Below are 24885 nucleotides of genomic sequence, written 5' to 3'. Positions count from 1 at the left end.
TTTTTTTTATTGATTGGGCTTCTTGGAGGAAGGTACTCTACAAACAGTGGTAATTACATTAGAGATTCATCATTAAGCATTTTTTATCAAGAGCTGATTATATCTGTTATTGTTGTAGAGAACCCCTCCAGCAATTGTATGCACCAAGCCTGTAGCTTTGACTGAAGTACAGTCCCATTTGTCAGAAATGCTGTCTCCTTCAATGCAGCCAAATGAGTGGCATGAGGAATGAACACTGTCCTAGCCTCATCAACAAATTATCCCTGGTGGTTATCGAGGTAGCGGATGTTACTGCCCAATTGCTCTCCCATTTGAGATGAGGCTGTAGGTAAATGTATTGAGAATCCTTGGTTTGCCCTTGCAGATGTCATCCTGACCAGTGATATTATTGAACTCTTTGAATTAGGCCCTTCTGCCTGGCAGAACTGGACCTATGAGGTGAAAGTATCCACCCAAGACCCTCCTGAAGTCACTCGTATTTTCTCGAACATAAGTGGAACCATGCTGAATGTACCTGAGCTGCAGAGTGCTACGAAATACAAGGTTTCTGTGAGAGCAAGTTCTCCAAAGAGGCCAGGCCCCTGGACAGAGCCCTCAGTGGGTACTACCCTGGTGCCAGGTGAGAAAATGTTCTGGATTTAGGGAGTGGCTCTCACAAAAAGAGGACTAGCTGAGTGTCCTTTAAATTTCCTTGCCTTGGATGTAAAGAAATGAGAATGAGGGTGTACTGACCTCTTGAGTATGTGTTTGAGTAAACGCATATTGAGTTTGTATTTATTTTCTGAGATTAGGAAAGCAAATAAGGCGCCGTGTGATATTTAATTAGTGTTTCTAACCTGCCATTTTAAACTTTCCAAGATATTTTTAAGGAAACACTATAATTGATTCTTTACAGGTTTCTTCTTTCTCATGGTATATTAAGCAGTGGCATTCCTGAACTCTGAGGGTCTAGCTGAGAGAAGTTGAGGGGCTGTGAATTGTGCTGAATTCTAGCCTCTTGGCTGAAAAGACATGGAAGAATAACTATACCATTTACATTACTATTGTTATCACAATCTCTTCTGGATGCTCTGAATGGGACCATGACAAACAGTAGTCAAAGCCCCCTCAAAAATAATTCTACAATGATCAAGACACTGTCATAGAGGCAACCTCACCGTGTGTTTTTCTTCACATTTCAAAAAATTATGTGAAAATCAGAAAGTATATTTAATGGGATCGTTCTTGTTACACAGATAACAATTACTCATATCCTTTTATAGAACTTTTCAAAGTGTTGACATTCTTTTACTTTATAAAGAAAATCATAAGATGTAAGACCTAGATATAAGTATATAAGATATCTTTAAAGAGTTTGCTTTCCCTGATGTTTCTTTTAATTTCTTTTTTACTAAACAGCTAGTGAACCACCATTTATCATGGCTGTGAAAGAAGATGGGCTTTGGAGTAAACCATTAAATAGCTTTGGCCCAGGAGAGTTCTTATCCTCTGATATAGGAAATGTGTCAGGTAAACACCAAGTCCCCTGTTCACTTGAATGACATATTTCTCCTCAAAAGGCTTCCCATGTCATTCAATAAATCAAAAGAATAGGACATTTTGGTATTAGGTCAATAATGAAAGGAAAAAATATTGACTCGACTCTACTGCCAGTGATTCTGTTAAGAAAATGTCAGTTCTTACACAGGAATGCTATTTATTAAGTCACAGAATGTGAGGTTGTTTCTAGTTTTATGCCCACCAGGATGGCTTTGATATAATGCTCATGTATTAATCTACCAATGTCATCTCACGTTAACAGCCTATCTTGTTCCACTAAGGCAGTTATACTTAAGTAATTTACTATGTGTTTGCTATAAGACAGGAGCCGAAACTGCTGCATAGAGTTCTAAACAAGGTGTAAGGAATAATTGGTTGAGAAAGAGGATTATTAAGTAATGAATGAGTAATTTGCCTGGAAGGCATTAGAAGGAAGAAAAGTCTTCATTCTGGGGTGTTGTAACAGTGATCTTGCCTGAAGATGACATCTTCTATAGTTATCTAATTGTTTAATGATTTATGTGGCCATTAAAAGTACAACAGCATTTCCGACCAACATAGGAGCCAGATGTAGGTAATGTAGCACCAATGGAGAGAATGCCACTTTGGCATTGGCTGAGTCTGGGCTTCCTCTTAATGTACCTGTGAGCCCTCAGGCAGAACACATGATCTCACCTTGTCTCAGGTTAACCATCTCTCAGGTTAACCATCTCAAAAATGGGAATACTTCCTACTTCATATCTTTGTTTTAGGAAGTAAGTGAGATCTGTAAAATGCCTGGGACAATGTTTGGCAAAGAAGAGATGCTTGATGTGTATCCACTGCTCTCTCTAGTTCCAGGGGTTAAGATTTTGGGAAACGTTATTGAAATATTCTTGACAGATCAAGTTCTAGTGAATATGTGTCAGTGTGTTCTTTAAAATCATGTTGAGGTGCAGATGTGATTTGTTGACTCATTATGTTTTTGTTGGTATGTATGAAAAATAACTGCTAATCATTCACTTTATTTTGAGACATGGATTGGTATAACAACAGCCTCTACTACAGTGACACGAAAGGTGACGTTTTTGTGTGGCTGCTGAATGGGATGGATATCTCAGAGAATTATCACCTACCCGGCATTGCAGGAGCAGGGGCTTTAGCTTTTGAGTGGCTGGGTCACTTTCTCTACTGGGCTGGAAAGACGTACGTGGTAAGTTAAAGCATGGCATTCTGGATGCTCTGGAACAATACTTAGCCACTTCTGTGACTTGCACACCAATTTCATGTTTTTTTTTTTTTTTAAATACTTGTGTACCACCTATGCTATTATTATTTTAATGTTTATCTTTAAACAAACTCACTTAAAAATTTGTTTTTTCTTTTTTTGAGATTTCGTTTCACCCTGCTTCTCAGGCTGGAGTGCAGTGGCGTGATCTTGGCCTCCGCCTCCCAAGTAACTGGGATTACAGGCACATGCCACCATGCCTGGCTAGTTCTTGTATTTTCAGTGGAGATGGGGTTTCACCATGTTGGCCAGGCTGGTCTCGAGCTCCTGACCTCAAGAGATCTGCCTGCCTCAGCCTTCCAAAGTGCTGGGATTACAGGCAAGAGCCACCGCACCCAGCCCCATCTCATGTTTAAAATGTGTTTTTGTATAAATTAAATTTGTTATCACTATTTGTTGAATTAGCTATTTTTTTTCCCAATAATAGTTTAAAGTAAATACATGGAAATGCTCACCTGAGCATTGATGTCTTGGCAGGAACATGGCATGGTCCAAAGGCATGATTCAAGGAAACTAAAGAGACAATTTTCAAAGGTGTACACAGGGCTAGAGAAAATAAACAAAAGATCATGAAGCATCCTCATGGTTTACAAGTGTGGGAAGATATAAGTCTAGGTGTGAAGAGGCAAGGGGAACAAGTGGAAGAACCTGGAGAGGGCTATAGCTGTGGGAGAGTAGCTGATATGGACTGTGACTTTAGGCACACAAGCTGGCCACTATCAAGATGTATGGTTTGGCAAGGAGCCAGCTAAAGGAATAACAACCCCAACCCCTCCTTCCTCCTGCCCTCTGATCTGCCAGTGCTTCCATTGGCTGAACCTCACCAGAAGCCAGACAACAACCCATTAGCCTAGCAGATAAAGTCCATAGATGTTGGCCTATGGGGGCACAGAGTAGGGTGGAGAAGGTTGGAGATTAGACCTCAAGGCAAAATAAAGACATCCAGCACACCTGTGGAGTGATATATTTTGAAGAGAAAGATGATGGTTAATGACAAGAACACTGGCCTGACAGATGAAGAAATATGATATTGAAATCATTTTTCATCAGGAAAGTGCTTGCTGTCCATTCATTTATTTGTCCAGCGATCATTTATCTACTACCAATGCATTGAAATTCTTGAAAGAAGGCAAAGTAGGGAATATAAAATAAATAGCCGACATGTCCCTGCTCTTTAAAAAAACAGCTTTGTTGTGATACAATTCACATAACGCGAAATTCATTCTTTTATTTTGTAGAATTCAGAGATTTTTGTGTGTGTCCAGTGTTGTGCAGCCACCATCAGTTGTCCCTGCTCTTCTGATGAGATAAAATACATATATGAAATAAAGAAGCATGTGAAGCAATGTATTTAGAGACAAAGTAATACGGTACAATCTGAATTCATAAGTGCCAAAGATGTGCAAGCAGAATGAAATTGAGTGGGGTTAGTCAGAAAACACTCCCTCAAATGGGTTAGTTTAAAAATGCTTTTGAAAAAGGAAATGGAAGAGTGGACATAAAAACCAGTTTTAAGTATTTTCTCTATCTCTTACAAAAGTGTTTAACTTCAGGACAAATTGTTTAACTTTACCCCACTTTACCTGTGAAAAAATAGGGAATAGAAATCCTTCATAAGCTTAATGTGAGGATTAGAAGAGTTTATATTTTAAAGATAAAAAAGTACAGCGCCTGGCACATTATTGATACTCAATCATGAAATATTAGGGAACTATACTGATAGAGAGGAGCAAGTAGAGATGTCATCATTTATAAGGACACATACATCTTTTTTTTACATATAATCAAATATATTCCTATCCAGCAGTGTTCACATTGTCAGGATGTATTATTAGGAAAAGTAGTTATTTTTATGCGAAATAAATTTATTTCCCTTCTCTTTGGAGGCATGAGAACAGATAAGCCCTGTGAGAGCAGACGCCATGTCTGTTTGCCTGTTGCTATGTTTCCAAGGCTTATCACACTACCCAGCACATAGTGCCAATCACTATTCGTGGTTGAATGAATGAATGGATTAATCAAGCAATTTATTAATGATTGCAATAAACTATTCAGAAATAATAATGTCATTTAAAAGCCATTAACTGGCCATACAATTATGTTTTTTAGATACAAAGGCAGTCTGTGTTGACAGGACACACAGACATTGTTACCCACGTGAAGCTATTGGTGAATGACATGGTGGTGGATTCAGTTGGTGGATATCTCTACTGGACCACACTCTATTCAGTGGAAAGCACCAGACTAAATGGGGAAAGTTCCCTTATACTACAGGCACAACCTTGGTTTTCTGGGAAAAAGGTGACAAATTAAAAGATCTGATCATTTAGTAATACTAAATAGCTCTATATTTATGATAATACTGTCTCTCGCTTGTTGTGAGTACTCAAAGCAGACTTCTAAAGGAAATACTGTTTTGGTAAGATCTTGATTTAACCAAGGTTTCTGTTATTTGAAAAAAAAAGCCTTATTTGATGGTCACAATTGAAAACCTTATTTGATGGTCATAAGTGATTATATAAGTTCAAATGTACTATGGAGATTTTTCTTAGTTGCTTTATTTTGAGTGAACCCAACTTAAAAGTATTTTAATGTATAACTGTTTTTATAGTCTTAAGAACTTCTGTTGAATATTTTAGAAGCTTTGAATCAGGTGGTGATTAGGCATTTTACTATTTTCAATCAGTTTTGGGTACTGACTGTTCTAAAAACTGATTCTAAAAGCTAGGCAAATTATTTGACTTCTCCGTGTTTCTTTCCTTATCTGAAAAATGGGACTATTAACTATTATTCTACCTCCTAGATTTTTTAAAATAAAGATTATATGAGATTATTCATGAGAAGGAGTGGGAATAGTTCCAGGTACAAAGTAAATACTCAGTAGTTAAGCTCTTATTATTATTACTCAGCCTGCAAAATATGCCAGATACAGGAATGTTTCTAAAGCAAATGTTATTTTACTTCATCAGCTTCTACAGCAATACCCATTTTTGTTGAATCTGTTTAGCTACCCACCAGGTATCCGTCTAAGTTTCTAAATTTTAATTTTTTCTGATCATAATGGTGACATATTTCAACTATAGAAAACTTGAAAATTGCAGGAATGCGTTAAGAAATAAATTATTCACACTATTTCTACCTAATACATCCCTTAAGATTTCTTAAGTCATTTTTTTCTGCAGAGATAAAATATACATAATACAGAATACCAGATCATTTAAAAAATATGTGTGTATATATATGAACTAATAGTTGAGTCACTTGATCTCCAATTCCAATAACATATGGGCCATAATTCCTAGGATATTTAAAGAGACCTGATTTGCATTACATGGATTATAACACAAGCATTTAAAAGAGATGGAAATTTATGTACCATATCCAAAGATTAATCATTCTTGTCAAATAACAAAAAGGTCCCTTAATTCTATTTTGGAGTCACTTGAGTCTGAATACAAAGAAAGCATTTTTTTTTTCAAGAAATATAATTGTTAGGGAAAAGCATTTTCATTTTTGTAAAAACATATTGATAATATTATCTCAAGAGTAACTTCTTCTCCAGCTCAGGGACTTTGTCAGTAATCTTCCCAGTATTCTGATATGGTTGTTTGAGTACTCTCACCAGCCAGGAAAAAGCTCTGGTGTGACCTTGGGGAACTTTCCCATAAATGAGTGAGTCATCTCAGCATGTTTGGGGGAAATTCATCCTTCTTACCCCTCTTTAAATCCCCCCTCCAAATGCTTATACACTGCAGATGGGAATGTAAATTAATACAACATCTGTGGAAAACAGTGCAGAGATTTCTTAAAGAACTAATCATATTTCTATCATTCGATCCAGCAATCCCACTACAGGGTATCTCCCCAAAGGAAAAGAAGTCACTATATCAAAAAGACACCTGCACACGTATGTTTATGGCAGCATGATTTGCAATTGCAAAGACAGGGAACCAACCTAAGTGCCCATCAACTGATTAGTGGATAAAGAAAATGTGATATAAATACACCATGGAATACACTCAGCCATAAAAAAAAAAAAGGAAATAATGTCTTTTGCAGCAACTTGAATGGAGCTGGAGACCATTATTCTAAGTAAAGTAACTCAGGAATAGCAAACCAAATACTGTATGTTCTCACTTATAAGTGGGAGCTAAGCCACAGGTATGCAAAAGCATACAGAGTAATATAATAGACTTTGGAGACTCAGAAGGAGGGAGGGTGGAAGTTGGGTGGGGGATAAAAATACCCTACATATTGGGTACATTTTTACACTACTCAGGTGACTGGTGCACTAAAATCTCAGTCTTTACAACTGTACAATTCTTCCATGTAACCAAAAACTACCTGTACCCCAAAAGCTATTGAAATTAAATATATATATAGCAAAATAATGGAAATTAAAAAAAGAAACACTCCTTTCCAAATCCTCTCCCAGGTTGTGAAGTGCTGTTGTTGCTTTTGCAAATCTGTGTTCCGGTTCCATGGTTTGATGTCTAATCTATCTGACTCTATTAGTGCCAGTGGATGCTCTGAAGGCAACACATTTTGCATCCGGCAAAGCTCTTCATCTCTCTCTTGTTCATTTATGTCATGTACAGATTTATTATGCAGTAATAATATATTTTGCAATCAGCAGATATAATGAAATACAGTCAGGCAATTATTTATAGAAAGGCCCAATTATTTGTGTGATAAAAAAAGAATGAACAAAGTAAGAGATTCTTCTAAGGTAAAAAGATACTTTTGCCACATCTGATGAGCTCAACTCACAGCTTATGGTGCATTTTACCATAGAATTAAAATTTAACATAAAGATTTTAGTTTAGATCAGAGAGGTTTATATACAAGGTATGGAGTACCCTCTGACTGTTTAAATATGAAGCTGCTGACTGCGCGGAGGAATGGGATGATGACCCAGCACCTGAATTTTACTTAGAGTTTGAATAGTTTGTTGTATTTCAGCAAAAAATTGTAGAATCTCCTTCTTAAAATAGATAAAATAGACTTAATTTGTAATGTAGAAACTCTGGTGCATCTTGTTGTAAATAACCAAACAAGGTTAACCTGATTTCTCTTTAACTGAAAAAAAAAAAAAAAAAAAAAAAAAAATCAATAAATCTCTCTCAGCATGGAGCAAGGATTTGATTCAACTCCTAAAAGGCTGGGAATTGCCAGAATACATTTTTACCTTCTGGAGAATAAGTTGGTTGAATTTTACTGAAGATAGAAGGCTGTGATTTATATGACAACCGAAGGGTTTTTGCCGTTATGTACCTTATAACTGTTTCTTTGTAGAAGGGTAACTTTTCAGGAAGAATTTTTACCTCTTGGATACCTTATTATTGTAGTCTTTTCACATCTTTCACTGGCTCATCATTTTTGTCTAAATGCTGCTGTATCTTGCTAAAGATATAGTCATCAACTTTAATTCTACTGGGGATACCTCACAACCTCTAGGTATGTTACAGGGAGATTCCACTGCTCTGAGATCAGGCTACTGGCAATCTTAGCCTATTTGGAAAATATTTGTAAAGCCAAAGAAAGCAAAAACAGGATCTTTGGATAGTAACTATCTTCGGAAAGCCAAAGATAGCAAAAACAGGATCTTTGGATTCTATGCCACAGGAAAAGCAGCCTTTCTTCAGGCCTCACCTCGTCGACTGGATGTAAACTTAAGGTATACATTGCAACAAGAAAGCAAAGAATAGTAAGAAGTGGTTCTCATATGTCATCTGGAAATAGGACTTTATATACACATTACTATTCAATTTTAACACACAACCATCCTTTGTGTATGATCTTTTGAAAGTGTATGAGAATGTTTTGGGTTGCAATTAATAGAAAATACAATTCAAAATGGTTTAAACCATTGTTGCAGTGTGGGGATCACCTGTGAAGTTTTAAAGCATACTGGAGCCTAGGTTCCATCCCCAGAGATCATAATTTAATAGAGTGCAGCCTGGGAATTGAGATTTTTTAAAAACTCCACAGATCATTCTAATATGCAGCTATGTTTGATAACAACAGGTTTAAACAACAACAAAATTCACTGGCTCATGTTGCTAAAGAGGCCAGAGTTATCACTATCTTTAGGCAAGCTTGGCGCAGGCTCAACGCTTCAGACTCAGTAGCTCTGGACTGTGATTGATAATTTGTGTTTGTTCCAAGTTTCCAGGTGATGCTGTTGCGCAGGTCTGAGAATCGTACTTTGATAATTACTGGAGCTAGGTATATAAAAGTGAATCATATACTCCTTGCCTTTTTGTAAAATTTTAGGACACCAGTGTTTATATCCAAATAGCATAGTAATAAGTGTGATCGTATAACTCTTATATTCAGAAAAAAGTAAACATTATTGAATTTTTTTATTCCAAAGAGGATGTTAAAGAGAAATCTATAGCGTAAGTGTGACCTGTTCACAAAATATGCTTCAAACATGTATTTGGTTTATTTTCTGACCTTACTTTCTATTTAGGTGATTGCTCTAACTTTAGACCTCAGTGATGGGCTCCTGTATTGGTTGGTTCAAGACAGTCAATGTATTCACCTGTACACAGCTGTTCTTCGGGGACAGAGGTAAGTAGAATCCCTCAAAGGCAATTGATTGAGAAGCATACTTGTCAGTCATAAATGATAATGCATAAAAGTTCATTTATTCTTTCAATAAACATTTTCTGGTTATCCACTGTGTTGCAGGCTTTGGGCTTGTAGGGTAAAGAGGTTTGTAAATAACTAGTTACAGTAGAATATGGTAAGTGCTGTGATGGGTTATAAAGAGAGTACAGTATAGGCACTCAGGAGAATGCTGCTTAAGAGCCCAGAAAGTGTATGGATAAGCTTTTTTGCTTCTTCACAAAATAGAGTATACATTATGGAATGAAGGCAGAACTCTTCCTGTGATGTCTTAAATGAAAACTAGAGAGTGAAAGGGACCACATGAATTATCTCCTTGATCTGTGTCTTCAAACTTATCCCCCTGTCCCGCTCTTGTTGGCATCTCTACATCTTCCACATTAGCACTGCGAGATATTTAAAAAATAAATTTTACACTTTTATTTTAAAAAATCAGTTAAAATATACATAACATGAAATATTCAGATCTTAAGTATTCCATTACATCAGTTTAGACAAATGCATTTTGAGACATAGAACATATCCATCATCACAAAAATTCCTGTGCCCCTTCCCAATCAATCTGCACCCCTCCAGAAATACGTACTTTTTGTGTCTGGCTTCTTTTACTTGGCATAAAATCTTTTGCGATACATTCATGTCGTTATGTGTATTAGTTTTTCCTTTTTATTGCTGAGTAATATTCCATTGTGTGAAGATACTGCCGTCTGTGTATCCATTCTATGCATGTCTTCATGGACATTTTAATTGCTTCCCAATTTTGGTTATTATGAATAAAACTGAATATTTGTATACAAGCCTTTTTGTGGATGTATACTTGGACACATACCTAGGAGCAGAATTGCTGGTGATAGGGTAGATAGATGTTTATATTCTTAAGTAATTGCCAGTTTTTCAAAATGTTTGTGCCATTTTACATTCCCATAAAAATGTATGAAAATTGTCGTTCTTCCATATCCTTTCAACAGTTGGCTTTGGCAATCTTTTTTATATTCATTGTTCTTTGGTGTGGGGAACAGTAAATGTTGTGATTTTAACCAGCACTTCCCTGGTGACTGTCAATTTTGATCACTTTTTCATTTGTTATCGGCCATTTATATATCTTCTTTTATGATGTGCCTGTTCTGTATTCTTCTCATTTTTAAATGAGTTGTCTTTTTATTATTGAGTTGTTCTGTATATAAGCACTTTGTCAAAATATGTGTTGTGAATATTTTCTCTCAGTGTTTAGTGTATCTGCTTATTTTCTTGGTGGTGTGCTTTGATGAGCAGAATTTCATTCTGATTAAGTCCAATTTATGCATTTTCTATATTCTGTGCTTTCTGTGCTTTCTACAAGAAATCTTAGCCTATCCCAAAGTTGTGAAGATTTTATACTGTATTTTTTCTAGAAGCTTCATCGTTTTAGCTTTCATGTTTAGATCTGTAATTCATCTTAAATTTATTTTGGGGTATGGTATGAGATATGAGTTAAAGTTTTCTTTTTTTCCTTTCTATAGGGATATCCAGTTATTGTAGCACCATTTGCTGAAGAGATTTTCTCTTTATTTAGTTGCTTTGGGACCTTTATTGAAAATAATTTGGGCCGGGCACAGTGACTCACACCTGTAATCCCAGCACTTTGGGAGGCCAAGGCCGGTGGATAGCCTAACGTCAGGAGTTTGAGACCAGCCTGACCAACGTGGTGAAACCCTATCTCTACTAAAAATACAAAAAGTAGCCGAGCGTGGTGATGGGTGCCTGTAATCCCAGCTACTCAGAAGGAGTCTGAGATGATTCTCATGCTCATCCCAGCATAAGAATCACTTGAACCTGGGAGGCAGAGGTTGCAGTGAGCAGAGATTGCGCCGTTGCACTCCAGCCTGGGCAACAAGAGTGAAACTCTGTCCAAAAAAAAAAAAGAAAGAAAATAATTTGACTGTATATGTGTGGATCTATTTCTGGACTCTCTATTCTGTTCCTTTGATATATTTATCTATTCTTTTTGCCAGTGCTACAGTGTCTTGATTACTGTAAATTCAGAGAAAAACTTGAAGATAGGCAAATGCAGTCCTTCTACTTTGCTTTTCTTTTCCAGTATTTTTATTTTGGCTATACTTACTACCTTTCCAAATAGATTTTAAAATCATCTCACTAATTTCTAGAATAAATCCTGCTGGAATTTTGAATCTCTTTTCAGTTTAGGGAGAATGAATATCTTAAAATTTCGAATCTTCCAATCAATGAAAATGATGTATCTCGCCATTTGTTTAGGTTTTCTTTAATATCTCTCAGCAGTGTTTTATAGTTTTTAGTGTAGATGTCTAAAATATCTTTTATTAGGTTAATGCCTAGGTATCTAATTAGTTGTCTCAAAAATGACTTAGGAAGCATTCTGTCAATTTTCTGAAAGCATTTATATAGAATTGCTATTAATTCTTCTTTAGTTTTGATAAAATCCACAAGCAAATTCATCTGGACCTGGAGTTTTCTTTGTGGAAAATTATTTGATTACAAATTCAGTATCTTTTAAAGATATAAGGCTATTTATTTGTATTTCTTCTTGAGCCAGTTTTGGTAATTCATGCTTTCAAGAATTTGTCATTTTCCATGAGTTGTCAAATTTAACAATATCCTCTTATTATAACTTTAATGTCTATAGTGTCTGTAATGATATCCTTTTATACTTCCGCTATTGGTACACTTTTTGGTGATCACTCCTGCTAAAAGTTTGTCAGATTTATTTATCTTTTCAAATAATCTGTTTCTGGTATTATTGACTTTTTTCTGTTTTGTCAATTTTTGATTTCATTAATTTCTAATCTTATTTTTATTGTTTTCCCTTTTCTATTTATTTTAGCCATAATTTACTGTGATTTTTCTAGGTTTTTAGATTGAAAAGAAAGGTCATTGTTTTTGTATCATTCCACTCACTGGCATTTAAAACTATGAGTTTCTTTCAAGGTCTATATTAGTTGTATTCAACAGATTTTGGTATGTCTCCAACTGTGATTATAGATTTGCCTATAGTTCTTTTTGGTTAATGTATTTGGGTGCTTTATATTTAGTAGGTTGATTATCTATATACTTGATTATATTACCTTTTTATCATTATAAAACACTCCTATTCATCTATGCTAATATTCTTCATCTTAAAGATTCCTTTGTCTGATATTACTATGGCCACATCAGCTTTCTTTTGCTTAGTGTTTGCAAACTATTTCCATGTATTTACTTTTTAACTGCTTTGAGTATTTATATTTATTGTATTGTTTTATTGTTGGTTTTAAAATTTTTATTTTAGTTTAAGGGGTACATGTGCAGGTAAGTTCTATAGATAAATAGTGTGTCCTGGGGGTTTTGGGTACAGATTGTTACCCAGGTAACAAGCATATTACCCCATAGGTAGTTTCTCTCTTTTAAAACATTTTATTTTTTAATTCAATAGGTTTTTGGGGAACAGGTGGTGTTTGGTTACATGGATAAGTTCTTTAGTGGTGAATTCTGAAATTTTGGTAAACCCATCACCTGAGCGGTGTACACTGTACCCAGTGTGTAGTCTTTTATCCCTTACCCTCCTCCCACCCTTTACTCCAAATCCCCAAAGTCCATTGTATCATTCTTATGCCTTTGCATCCTCATAGCTTAGCTCCCACTTATGAGTGAGAATGTATGATGTTTGGTTTTCCATTCCTGAGTTACTTCACTTAGAATAATGGTCTCCAATTCCATCTGGGTTGCTATGAATGCCATTATTTTGTTCCTTTTCATGACTGGGTAGTATTTATATATATATATATATATATACACCACATTTTCTTCACTCATTAATGGGTGTTTGCGCTGGTTCCATATTTTTGCAATCATGAATTGTGCTGCTATAAACATGCATGTGCATGTATCTTTTTCATATAATGACTTCTTTTTGTCGGGTGGATACCCAATGGTGGGATTGCTGGATCAAATGGTAGATCTACTTTTAGTTCTTGAAGGAATTTTCACACTGTTTTCCATAGTGGTTGTACTAGTTTACATTCCCACCAGCAGTGTAAGAGTGTTCCCTTTTCACCACATCCATGCCAACATCTATTTTTTGAGATGGTTTGTTTTTTTTCTTGTTGATTTGTCTGCATTCCTTGTAGATTCTGGATATTAGTCCTTTGTCAGATACACAGTTTGTGAATATTTTCTCCCACTATATGGGTTGTCTGTTTACTCTGCTTATTATTTTGCTGTGCAGACACTTTTTAGTTCAATTAAGTCACATCTATTTATCTTTGTTTTTGTTGCATTTGATGCTGGGTTCTTTCTCATAAAGTCTTTTCCTACGCCAATGTCTAGAAAGGTTTCTTCAATGTTGTCTTCTAGAATTGCTAAGGTTTCAGGTCTTAGATTTAAGTCTTTGATCCATCTTGAGTTGATTTTTGTATAAGGTGAGAGATGAGGATCCAGCTTCATTCTTGTACATGTGGTTTTCCAATTATCCCAGCACCATTTGTTGAATAGGGTATCCTTTCCCTACTTTGTGTTTTTGTTTGCTTTGTTGAAGATCAGTTGGCTGTAAGTAATTGGCTTTATTTCCAGGTTCTCTATTCTGTTACATTGATATGTGTGCCTATTTTTATACCAGTATCATACTGTTTTGGTGACTATATCCTTATAGTAGAGTTTGAAGTCAGGTAATGTGATGCCTCCAGATTTGTTCTTTTTGCTTAGTCTTGCTTTGGCTATGTGGGCTCTTTTTTGGTTCCACATGCATTTTAGGATTGTTCTCTCTTGTTCTGTGAAGAATGATGCTGGTATTTCGATATGAATTACATTGAATTTGTAGATTGCTTTTGGCAGTATGGTCATTTTTCACAATGTTGAGCCTACCCATTCATGAGCATGGGATATGTTTCCATTTGTTTATGTCATCTAGTTTTTTTTCTTTCCTTCTTTTTTTTTTTTTTTTTATTATACTTTAAGTTCTAGGGTACATGTACACAACATGCAGGTTTGTTACATATGTATACATGTGCCATGTTAGTGTAGTCATCTATGATTTCTTTCAGCAGTGTTGTATAGTTTTCCTTGCAGAAGTCTTTCATCTTCTTAGGTACATTTGTGAGTATATTTTTGCAGCTATTGTAAAAGGGGTTGAATTATTGATTTGATTCTCAGCTTGATCACTGTTGGTGTATAGCAGTGCTACTGATTTGTGTACATTAATTTTGTATTCTGAAAGTTTGCTGAATTCATTTATCAGTATTAGGAGCTTTATGGAGAAGTATTTAGGGTTTTCTAGATATATGATCATGTCATCAGCAAATAGTGATAGTATGACTTCCTCTTTACTGATTTGGATGCCCTTTATTTCTTTCTCTTGTCTGATTACTCTAGCTAGGATTTCCAGTACTATGTTGAACAGAACTGGTGAGACTGGGCATCCTTGTCTTGTTCCAGTTCTCAGAGGGAATGCTTTCAACTTTTCCCTATTCAGTATAATGTTGGCTGTGGGTTTGTCATAGATGGCTTTTATTACATTAAGATATGCCCCTTCTATGCCAGTGTTGCTGAGGTTTTAATCATAAAGGGATGCTGAATTTTGTCAGGTGCTTTTTCTGCATCTATTGAGATGATCATGTGATTTTTGTTTTTAATTCTATTTATGTGGTGTATCACACTTATTTACTTGTGTATGTTAAACCATACCTACATCCTTGGTATGAAACCCACTTGATTATATGGATTATTTTTTGATAAGCTGTTGGATTCATTTAACTAGTATTTGGTTAACGATGTTTGCATCTATATTCATCAGGGATGTTTGTCTGAAGTTTTCTTTTTGTGTTATGTCTTTCCTGGTTTGGAATTAGGGTGATATTGGTTTCATGGAATGATTTAGGGAGGATTCCCTCTTTATCTTTTGGAATAGTGTCAATAGAATTAGTACCAATTCTTTGAATCTCTGATAAAATTCAGCTGTTTATTATCTGTCTAGTCCTAGACTTTTTTTTTGTTGGCAATTTTAAAATTAACATTTCAGTCTTGCTTCTTGTTATTGGTCTGTTCGGAGTTTCTATGTATCCCTAGTTTAATCTACGAGGGTTGTATATTTTCAGGAATTTATCCATCTCCTCTAGGTTTTCTAGTGTGTGCATATAGAGGTGTTCATAGTAGCCTTGAATGATCTTTTGTGTTTCTGTAGTATTGGTTATAATGTCTTACATTTTGTTTCTAATTGAGCTTGTTTGGATCTTCTCTCTTCTTTTCTTTGTTAATCTTCCTAATGGTCTGTCAGTTTTGTTTATCTTTTCAAAGAACCAGCTTTTCATTTCATTTACCTTTTGTATTGCTTTTTTCTATCGGTTTCATTTAGTTCTGCTCTGATCTTTGTTATTTCTTTTCTTCTGTTGGGTTTTGGTTTGGTTTGTTCTTGTTTTTCTAGTTCCTGAGGTGTGACCTTAGATTGTCTGTGTGTGCTCTTTCAGACTTTTTGATGTAGGCATTCAATGCTATGAACTTTCCTCTCAGCACCGCTTTTTGCTGTATCCCAGATGTTTTGATAGGTTATATCACTGTTACTGTTCAGTTCAAATAATTATTACATCTCCCTCTTGATTGCATTGTTGACCCAATGATCATTCAGGAGCAAGTTATTTAATTTCCATGTATTTGCATGGTTTTGAGGGTTGCTTTTGGAGTTGATTTCCAGTTTTTTTTTTTTTCCACTGTGATCTGAGAGTGTAGTTATATATTAATTTCAATTTTCTTCAATTTGTTGAGACTTGTTTATTTGGCTGTCATATGGATTGTCTCGAAGAGTTTTCCATGTATTGATGAATAGAATGTATATTCTGCAGTTGTTGACTAGAATGTTCTGTAAATATCTGTTAAGTCCATTTGTTCTAGAGTATAATTGAAGTCCATTTTTTTGTTGTTGTTGACTTTCTGTCATCACAACCTGTCTAGTGCTGTCAGTGGAGTATTGAAGCCCCTACTATTGTGTTGCTGCCTATCTCATTTCTTAGGTCTAGGAGTCATTGTTTTATAAATTTGGGAGATCCAGTGTTAGGTGCATATATATTTAGGACTGTTATATTTTCCTGTTGGACTAGTCCTTTTATCATTATATAATGTCCCTCTTTGTCTTTTTAAACTGTTGTTGCTTTAAAGTCTGTTTTGTCTGATATAAGAATAGCTACTTCTGCTCACTTTTGGTTTCCATTTGCATGGAATATCTTTTTCCACTCCTTTATGTTGAGTTTGTGTGAGTTCCTTATGTGTTAGGTGAGTCTCTTGAAGACAGAAGAAATTTGGTTGGTGAATTCTTACCCGTTTTGCAATTCTGTATCTTTGAAGAGGTGCATTTAGGCCATTTACATTCGATGTTAGTATTGAGAAGTGTGGTACTATTCTATTCATTATGCTAGTTACTGCCTGAATGCCTTGTTTTTTTGTTTTTTGTTTTTTTTTTCATTGTGTTATTGTTTTCCAGGTTCTTTGAGATTTATGCTTTAAGGAGGTTCTATTTTGGTGTATTTCAAGTATTTGTTTCAAGATTTAAAGCTCCTTTTAGCAGTTCTTGCAGTGCTAGCTTGTTAGTGGCAAATTCTCTCAGCCTTTGTTTGTCTGAAAAAGACTGTGACTTTCCTTCATTTGTGAAGCTTAGTTTTCCTGAATACAAAATTCTTGGCCAATAACTGTTCTGTTTAAGGAGGCTAAAGATAGGACCCCAATCCTTTCTAGCTTGTAGGGTTTCTGCTGAGAAATCTGCTGTTAATCTGATAGGTTTTCATTTATAGGTTACCTGATATTTTTGCCTCGCAGCTCTAAAGATCTTTTCCTCTATCTTGACTTTAGATAACCCGATGACTATGTGCCTAGGCAATGATCTTTTTATGATGAATTTCCCAGGCGTTCTTTGGGCTTCTTGTATTTGAATGTCTAGATCTCTAGCAAGACCAGGTATGTTTTCCTCAATTATTCCCTCAAATATGTTTTCCAAACTTTTAGAGTTGTCTTCTTCCTTGGAAACACCAATTATTCTTAAGTTTGGTCATTTAACAGGATCCCAAACTTCTTAGAGGCTTTGTTCTTTTTTTTTTGTTATTATTCCTTTTTTTGTTTTTGTTGGACTGAGTTAATTCAAAAGCCTTGTCTTCAAGTTCTGAAGTTCTTTCTTCTACTTGTTTGATTCTACTGCTGAGACTTTCTAGTGTATTTTACATTTCTCTAAGCATATCCTTCATTTCCAGAAGTTGTGATTGTTTTTTATTTATGCTGTCTATTTCTCTGGCTATTTTTTCTATCCATATCCTGTATCATTTTAAAAATTTCTTTAAGTTGGTATTCACCTTTTTCTAGTGCCTCCTTGATTAGCATATTAATTGACTTTCTGAATTCTTTTTCTGGCAATTCAGAGATTTCTTGGTTTGGATCCATTGCTGGTGAGCTAGTGTGATCTTTTGGGGATGTTAAAGAACTTTGTTTTGTAATATTACTGGAATTGTTTTTCTGGATTTGGGTGGACTATGTCAGAGGAAGATCTGGGGCTCAAAGGCTGTTGTTCAGATTCTTTTGTCCAATGGGGTTCTCCCTTGATGTGGTGCTCTCCCTCTTCCCCTAGGGATGGGGCTTCCTAAGAGCTGAACTGCGTTGATTATTATTTCTGTTCTGGGTCTAGCCTCCCAGTGGAGCTACCCAGCTCCAGGCTGGTACTGGGAAGTGTCTGCAAAGGTTCTTATGATGTGATTCATCTTCAGGTCTCTCAACCATGGATACTAGCACCTGTTCTGGTGGAGATAGCAGGGGACTGAAGTGAACTCTGGGAGGGTCCTTTGTGGTACTTTTGTTTAGTGCACTGGTTTTGTGTTGGTTGGCCTCCAGCCAGGAGCTAGCACTTTCAAAAGAGCATTAGTTGCAGTAGTATGGGGAAGATACAAGCTTGCCCTAGAGTCACCTGGATAAGTATTCAGGTTTCTCAGGCAGTGGGTGGGGCCATAGAGCCCCCAAGAGAGTATGTCTTTTGTCTTCAGCTAACCAGGATGGGTAGAGAAAGACCATCAGTTGGGGCAGGGTTAGGCATGACTGAGCTCAGACTCTCCTTGGGCGGGGCTTGCTGTGGCTGCTGTGGGGGATGGGGATGTAGTTCTCAGGTTGATGGAGTTATGTTCCCAGGGGTATTATGGCTGCCTTTACTGTATTATACAGGCCACCAGGGAAGTGAGGAAAAGCCAGCAGTGACAGGCTTCGCCCAACTCCCACACATCCTGAAAGGCCAGACTCACTCCCACTGTGTCCCCCATGCAGACAGTGAGTAGGGCTAAGAACTTGCAAGTTATAAGCCTCCCTGCTGAAAAAGCAAGCAGGGATTTCAGGTTTCATACCTTCCACCTGTCATGGTTTCTGTGTTCATATCTGCACTCCCAGTTTGTCCTCTTTTCCAGGTTCTGTCCAGGAAACTTTGTATCTGGTTGAAATTTTTACAAAGTTCAGCTGGAACTTTTCTTCTCTCTGTGGTCTTTCTCCAGTTCCACTGGCAGCCCTCCCCAAGGATCTCAGCAAGACAAAGTCAGGAATGGCTTCCCTGGGGACTGTGAGTACCCACAGGGCTCTTCCTGCTGCTTCCTCTACCCCTATATTTTGCTTAGCTCTAAATTTGCCTCAGCTCCAGGTGAGGTCAAATCCTTTTCCCATAATCTGGACCTTCAGGTTTCCCACAGAGGATGTGTGTTTGGGGGTGGACACTCCCCATATCACACTTTGGACACTCAGTGTTTTGGCTGTTTCACAAAACCTGCAGCAGCAAGCCTCTTCCTTCCAAGGGTCTGTGGATTCTCTCAGCTGTCTTGGTATGTTCCTGTGGTAGTTCTTGGAGCAAAAGTTCATGATGTGAGTCTCCACATGCTGCTCTGTCCATTGAATGAGAGCTGCAAGTTAGTCCTCGCCTCCTATCCAAAATTTTGGGAATTGATCTGAGTCTTTACATTTAAAGTGTCTTTCTTGTAAACAACATGCAGGATTTTGCATTTTTACACAATCTAACAATTTCTGCATTTTAATTAAGGCATTTGGTTCATTTACAGTTAATATAATTATTGATATGTTTGGATTTAAGTCTATTATCTTGATGTGTGACTTCCATTTTTCTCTTAGCTCTTTGTTCCTCTGTTTCTACTTCTTTGCCATTTTTGTGGGTGAATAAAATAATTTTTAGTATTCCATTTTATCTCCTCTAATGACATTTTAAGTATGTCTATTTGTATTTTTTAGGTTACATTAGAAATTAAAATATGCATCTTTTACATGATACATTTTCAACTTACAAGTCAACATCCAAATATATCCTTCACTTCATAAATGATTTAAAAACTTTATGACTATATATGCCTAATTTTTACCACCCTACTCTTAGTGTTCTTGGTGTTATATGTTTTAGTTCTACTCATACTTTAAAATCCATGTTCTTTTGTAAATAGCCAATAATTTAAAAATATTTAACTAATAGTTTTTAAGGGAGAAGTTACACATCTAAAATTAAAATATAGGACATAAAGTCATTAGAACCCAGCATTTAGAGGGAGAATTTAGAGATCATTTTATTTCATTGATGAGGACACTGAGGCCCAGAGATGTTCATGCGTTTTCCTAATATCACATTGTTAATCAGAGGAATGGTCAGGAAGTGATTAAAGCAAAATGTCATACTCTAAAGGAAAGATTTCTGGTATTAGGTTCTTGGGTCCCCAGAGGGTTCATAGAAGGCTTTAGGATGTGTCAGTGCTCTGAAATTGAGGATTCATATCTTTCATCAAAATTCCAAAAAAGTCTCATAAAGTTCAATAATTGTTTTATGAAGACAATGCTGACAATATTTTTAGAATAAAAATTACTTTTTTTGGTAAGTAGAAAAACTCCAAGTCATGGAGACTCTGAAAAAGGAGTGTACGTATGTGTATGTTTATCTTTCTATCTATCTATAGATATAGATTTATACACATACATCAGTATGTATTCATATGTATATATCCATATATATCCACATACATTTATATGCATATACATATATGTATATAAATATATGTATATATGGAAGTATATATGGATGTACATATATATGCATATATATGGATGTGTATATATGTATATGCACATGGATGTATGTAGGTATATATTTATGTATATATCCATATATATACACACACACACACAACGCATATAAGCACATAAACACAACAAATCTGATTGATCAATTACTTCATATCAAGTATGGTATACAGCTCAGTTGGTTTCCTACCTGTGAATCAGAGAAAACTGATTATTCTTTTCCTCAGGAGCTTAAGGTACTGACAATCTGATTGCCAAAACAAGTTGTCTAAAGTGAGACATAGACAATGTTCAAAGCAACAGTGTCCTGAAGGATCATAGTCCATTCTCTGCATTCTCTGTGTCTGTATATGCTGGTTTCTTTAGTCTAGCTCCTCAAGCATCCACAGACGCAACATAAAGTAGAGGAAGGAAATTCTTTCTTAAAAAATATATTTCCTCATCTCATGGTTAGTAATGTTTTCTTGTATGTATGCATGGTGGAGTATAGCAGCTCCCAGTGAAATAACACAAAGGGCAGGCACTTTTGCCCTCCAAGTAAGTCTTGCCTTTTAATCCTATCAGGAAAAAAAGAAGTTTTACATATAGAGATTGGGATTCTAGATTCATCTTATAAGGAGAAAGTATTTTCTAACATATAATCAAAATTCCTTCCCTTTAGTTTAGATCAGCTTTGTCCAATACAAATATAATACAAGTCACATATGTAATTATAAATATTCTACTTGACTCATTTTAAAAAAAGTAAAAACAAGTAAATGTAACTTTAATAGTACGTTTTAATATTTTGATAACATATCAAAATGTCACTTCAATATGCAATCTGAATAAAACTTATAAAGTTACTTTATATCCTTTTTTCACATTAATTCTTGGATGGCCTGTATGTATTTTATGTTTATAGCATATCTTAATTTGCAAACTGAGTTTTCATAGAAAATCTTTGATCTGTATTTAGATTTCATGAAATTTACAGGCAAAATAGTTGATTTACATACTCGTTATTCTAAAATACTCAAAAATATTTTAATATATTATACATGATCCATAATATATGAATCAAATATTAGTTTTAAAATTTAGCACAAATTAATTAAAATCAAATAACATTAAGTTTTGGTTCCTTGGTCATACCACATTTCAAGGGCTCAGTAGTCACATGTAGCTAGTTGCTGCTGTACTGAGCAGTACATCTCTAGTCTGTAGTAGAGATGAGATAAACTGATTGCTGTCACTCATCATATTCTGAACTTAAGAACTGTAATTGAACTGCCCTTCAAACTACTCTTCCCTCTCCTATGTACATCCATTCCCTTTAGTTGATACAAATACAACCTATTTGAGGCACTGTGAAATTCTCAAAACAAAACTTTTATTTATATTTTTCTAAAGAGAGAAAAGGGAATGCTTTAAAATGATTTACAGAAATCACTGAAAAAAAAAATCAATCACTCCAAAATGCTGAGGATAACTGAGATAGTTCTGTTTTTGAGTACTAAACAAGTGTTATAATTTTAGAAACAAGCAGATTTTTCAAGTAAAAATAATTGCAAAATTTCCTTCCATTGAGGGAAAAAACCTCTAAACACAATTTAAGTAACAGGTTTTTTACTTGAATTTCCTAGTCTGAAAAGGAGCATTTTGATCAAACTATTAAAACTGATAAGCACTTTGAAATAACAGACAGTTGTGGATAGTATAAAGTGAAGGACCCAGCATGCTAGAATAATAAATGGCAGGTAAATCAGATGACTAACCAAGAGTAGGAGGAAGGCATGGTTCAATGGGGAGAAACAATTCAACAGATCATGCCTTCTGGATTGATTTTCTCTGTTCATCTTGTTATGCCTGGCTGTTCATTTTGGGGTTGTGGGGTCATGGAATTGATTTTTTAAAATTCATCTTTTTATTTCTTGAGAAAACCATGATGAAACGAGATCGGCTTCACCCAGATGCAGACTTACTAGTGTTATACCCATATTTAATAGATAGTTCAATGAGAGGTTAAATTATTTGCCTGAAGTCAAACATTTAATAATTGGCCGAGCTGGAGTTCCATGCAGTTCTGTCTGTTTCTGAAGAATCCCCTACGTTGCAAATTCATTAATTCACAGTGGGGCCTAGTCTCATTCAGAAATGAGAATAGTCATGTGGGCATGCAGGCCATGCCTTCTTGGCATCATGTGAACTGGGTTAGATGTGAGGTAGTTGCTTTATGAACAAGGAATCTGAGTGAGCGTTGTTGGATACACTAGAAGGCTGCCCACACAGGCCAGTGTCAGAGCAGTGACGAAATCTGCTCATAACAGAGTTATTCTGTGTGCCTAGGGACTGGAGTCCTCATGGCTATCACATTTAAGAGCTGTCATTCCTGTCAATTCCGGATAAATGCTTGGAAATTCTTGTGCTTTGGGTGTGTCTTTTTTTCAAATCCCTCAATGCAATAGGCATTCCCTTTTAAAGTAACATGTACCTGAATCCTAACTTGCTGTCTCCATCATGATTTATTGCATCGGCTGGTCTCAAAGCCCTTCTGCTTCACATCCATAGGCTAACTTCACACCTATAGGTTAATTTATTGCATTGGTTGGTCCCAAAGCCCTTCTGCTTCACATCTACAAATGGCAAATTTATACTTCAGGCATTGGTTTTTATGGGTCTCATTTCTGGATGATTACCTTATTTCCAGGTCCTGTAAGAACCTTGCCTCATATCTTTCTTATGCTAATGCAAGTGTTGTAGGAGCACATAGAATAAACCAAAGATGCAATCTCTGAACTAATGAAGTAATGAGAATCCAGGTTGTGCCTTTGTTGTAGAGTATTACCAAAATCACAAGTATTTTTTAAAAAGCTGCAACCTATCTAAACATGCTTGATATTGTAATATCACATTAATAAGGAAAGCCCCCAGAGAGGAGCACAGTGCTCATGCCTGTGATCCCAGCACTTTGGGAAGCTGAGGTGGACGGATCACTTGAGGTCAGGAGTTCGAGACCAGCCTGGCCAATGTGTGAAACCCTGTCTCAACTAAAAATATAAAAAAATTAGCCAGGCATAGTGATGTGTGCATGTAATCCCAGCTACTTGGGAGGGTGAGGCAGGAGAATATCTTGAAGCTGGAAGGCAGAGATTGCAGCGAGCTGTGATCATGCCACTGCACTCCAGCCTGGGCAACAGAGTGAGACTCCATCTCAAAGAAACAAGAAAAGCCCCCAGAAAATTTACTTTAGGTCTACTACTTTTAAAAAATGTGAAATAAAAACCCAACTTAATATGAAACAAAAAAGGACAATAATTGTTAGAAAGTATTTTCTTTTTTTTAATGTACACGAATACGCACAGATACTCACAAACACATATTCTCATGAGTACTTGCATGGACTAGCCCTTCCACCACTCCAGAAACACACACTAATTGGCGTTATGTTTTAGCAGCACTGGGGATACCACCATCACAGAGTTTGCAGCCTGGAGCACTTCTGAAATTTCCCAGAATGCACTGATGTACTATAGTGGTCGGCTGTTCTGGATCAATGGCTTTAGGATTATCACAACTCAGGAAATAGGTCAGAGAACCAGTGTCTCTGTTTTGGAACCAGCCAAATTTAATCAGTTCACAATTATTCAGACATCCCTTAAGCCTCTGCCAGGTACAGTATTGCATTCCTGCTTACCCTACTCCATTATACTTTTGGTTAAATAAATACTTAGGCTGAGATTTTCTTTTTCTTAATAATTAAGTTTTAAGAGGAACAAGGCTTCAGTAATTTCAGTTCATTTGCTTGCAGTGAGTTTAATCTTAACCCTAATTTACAGCCTGAAAAAGTCAGAAAAAGATGATTTTTTTTCACGATATGTTAAAGAAAAGAAAATTTTTGTTTCAGTTCTAGTTATTAGTAATTGCTATTGATGTTCTATGATTTCTATATTGATCAATAATCCCCAGTTTTTTCTCCTATTTCTTTTTTTTCTTTCATCCTGTAGGGAACTTTTCCTTTACCCCTAAGGTTATTCCAGATTCTGTTCAAGAGTCTTCATTTAGGATTGAAGGAAATGCTTCAAGTTTTCAAATCCTGTGGAATGGTCCCCCTGCGGTTGACTGGGGTGTAGTTTTCTACAGCGTAGAATTTAGTGCTCATTCTAAGGTATGGTGTTGGTTCTCGTAACTTTCATTTCCCAAACGGACCGTACCATCTGTGTCAGCCCTACCCACACTGATCTGTACCATCTTCACTTAGCCAAGCCCATCTTCTTTGTCATTCCCATAGCATTTGATTATTAAGGGTATTCCCCAGAAGACTTGTTTGCAGCCAGTCTCTGACTGCTTGGTGCTGACTGCTGTGCTGGACACACTTTAACTGGTCTGTGTGGCAC

At 36.1% G+C, this 24885-nt stretch overlaps 1 protein-coding gene across 3 annotated transcripts in view; it reads left to right on the top strand.

Annotated features, from left to right (window-relative positions):
- ROS1 (ROS proto-oncogene 1, receptor tyrosine kinase) overlaps positions 1 to 24885 on the top strand; it is a 148630-nt gene that overhangs the window by 39476 nt on the left and 84269 nt on the right. Inside the window, exons 13-19 of one of the 3 annotated variants that reach the window (XM_038000980.2) lie at positions 365 to 619; positions 1399 to 1509; positions 2553 to 2731; positions 4916 to 5107; positions 9282 to 9382; positions 23947 to 24161; positions 24496 to 24656. In XM_038000980.2, the coding sequence (XP_037856908.2) occupies positions 365 to 619; positions 1399 to 1509; positions 2553 to 2731; positions 4916 to 5107; positions 9282 to 9382; positions 23947 to 24161; positions 24496 to 24656 (1214 nt within the window). Of the gene's footprint in view, positions 1 to 364; positions 620 to 1398; positions 1510 to 2552; positions 2732 to 4915; positions 5108 to 9281; positions 9383 to 23943; positions 24162 to 24495; positions 24657 to 24885 lie in introns of all 3 variants that reach the window. The other 2 variants (XM_038000982.2, XM_038000981.2) reach the window with 2 other exon arrangements.

Source organism: Chlorocebus sabaeus, chromosome 13 (assembly GCF_047675955.1).
Source record: "Chlorocebus sabaeus isolate Y175 chromosome 13, mChlSab1.0.hap1, whole genome shotgun sequence".
NCBI lineage: Eukaryota > Metazoa > Chordata > Mammalia > Primates > Cercopithecidae > Chlorocebus > Chlorocebus sabaeus.
This window is presented reverse-complemented; position numbering and strand designations above follow the sequence as displayed.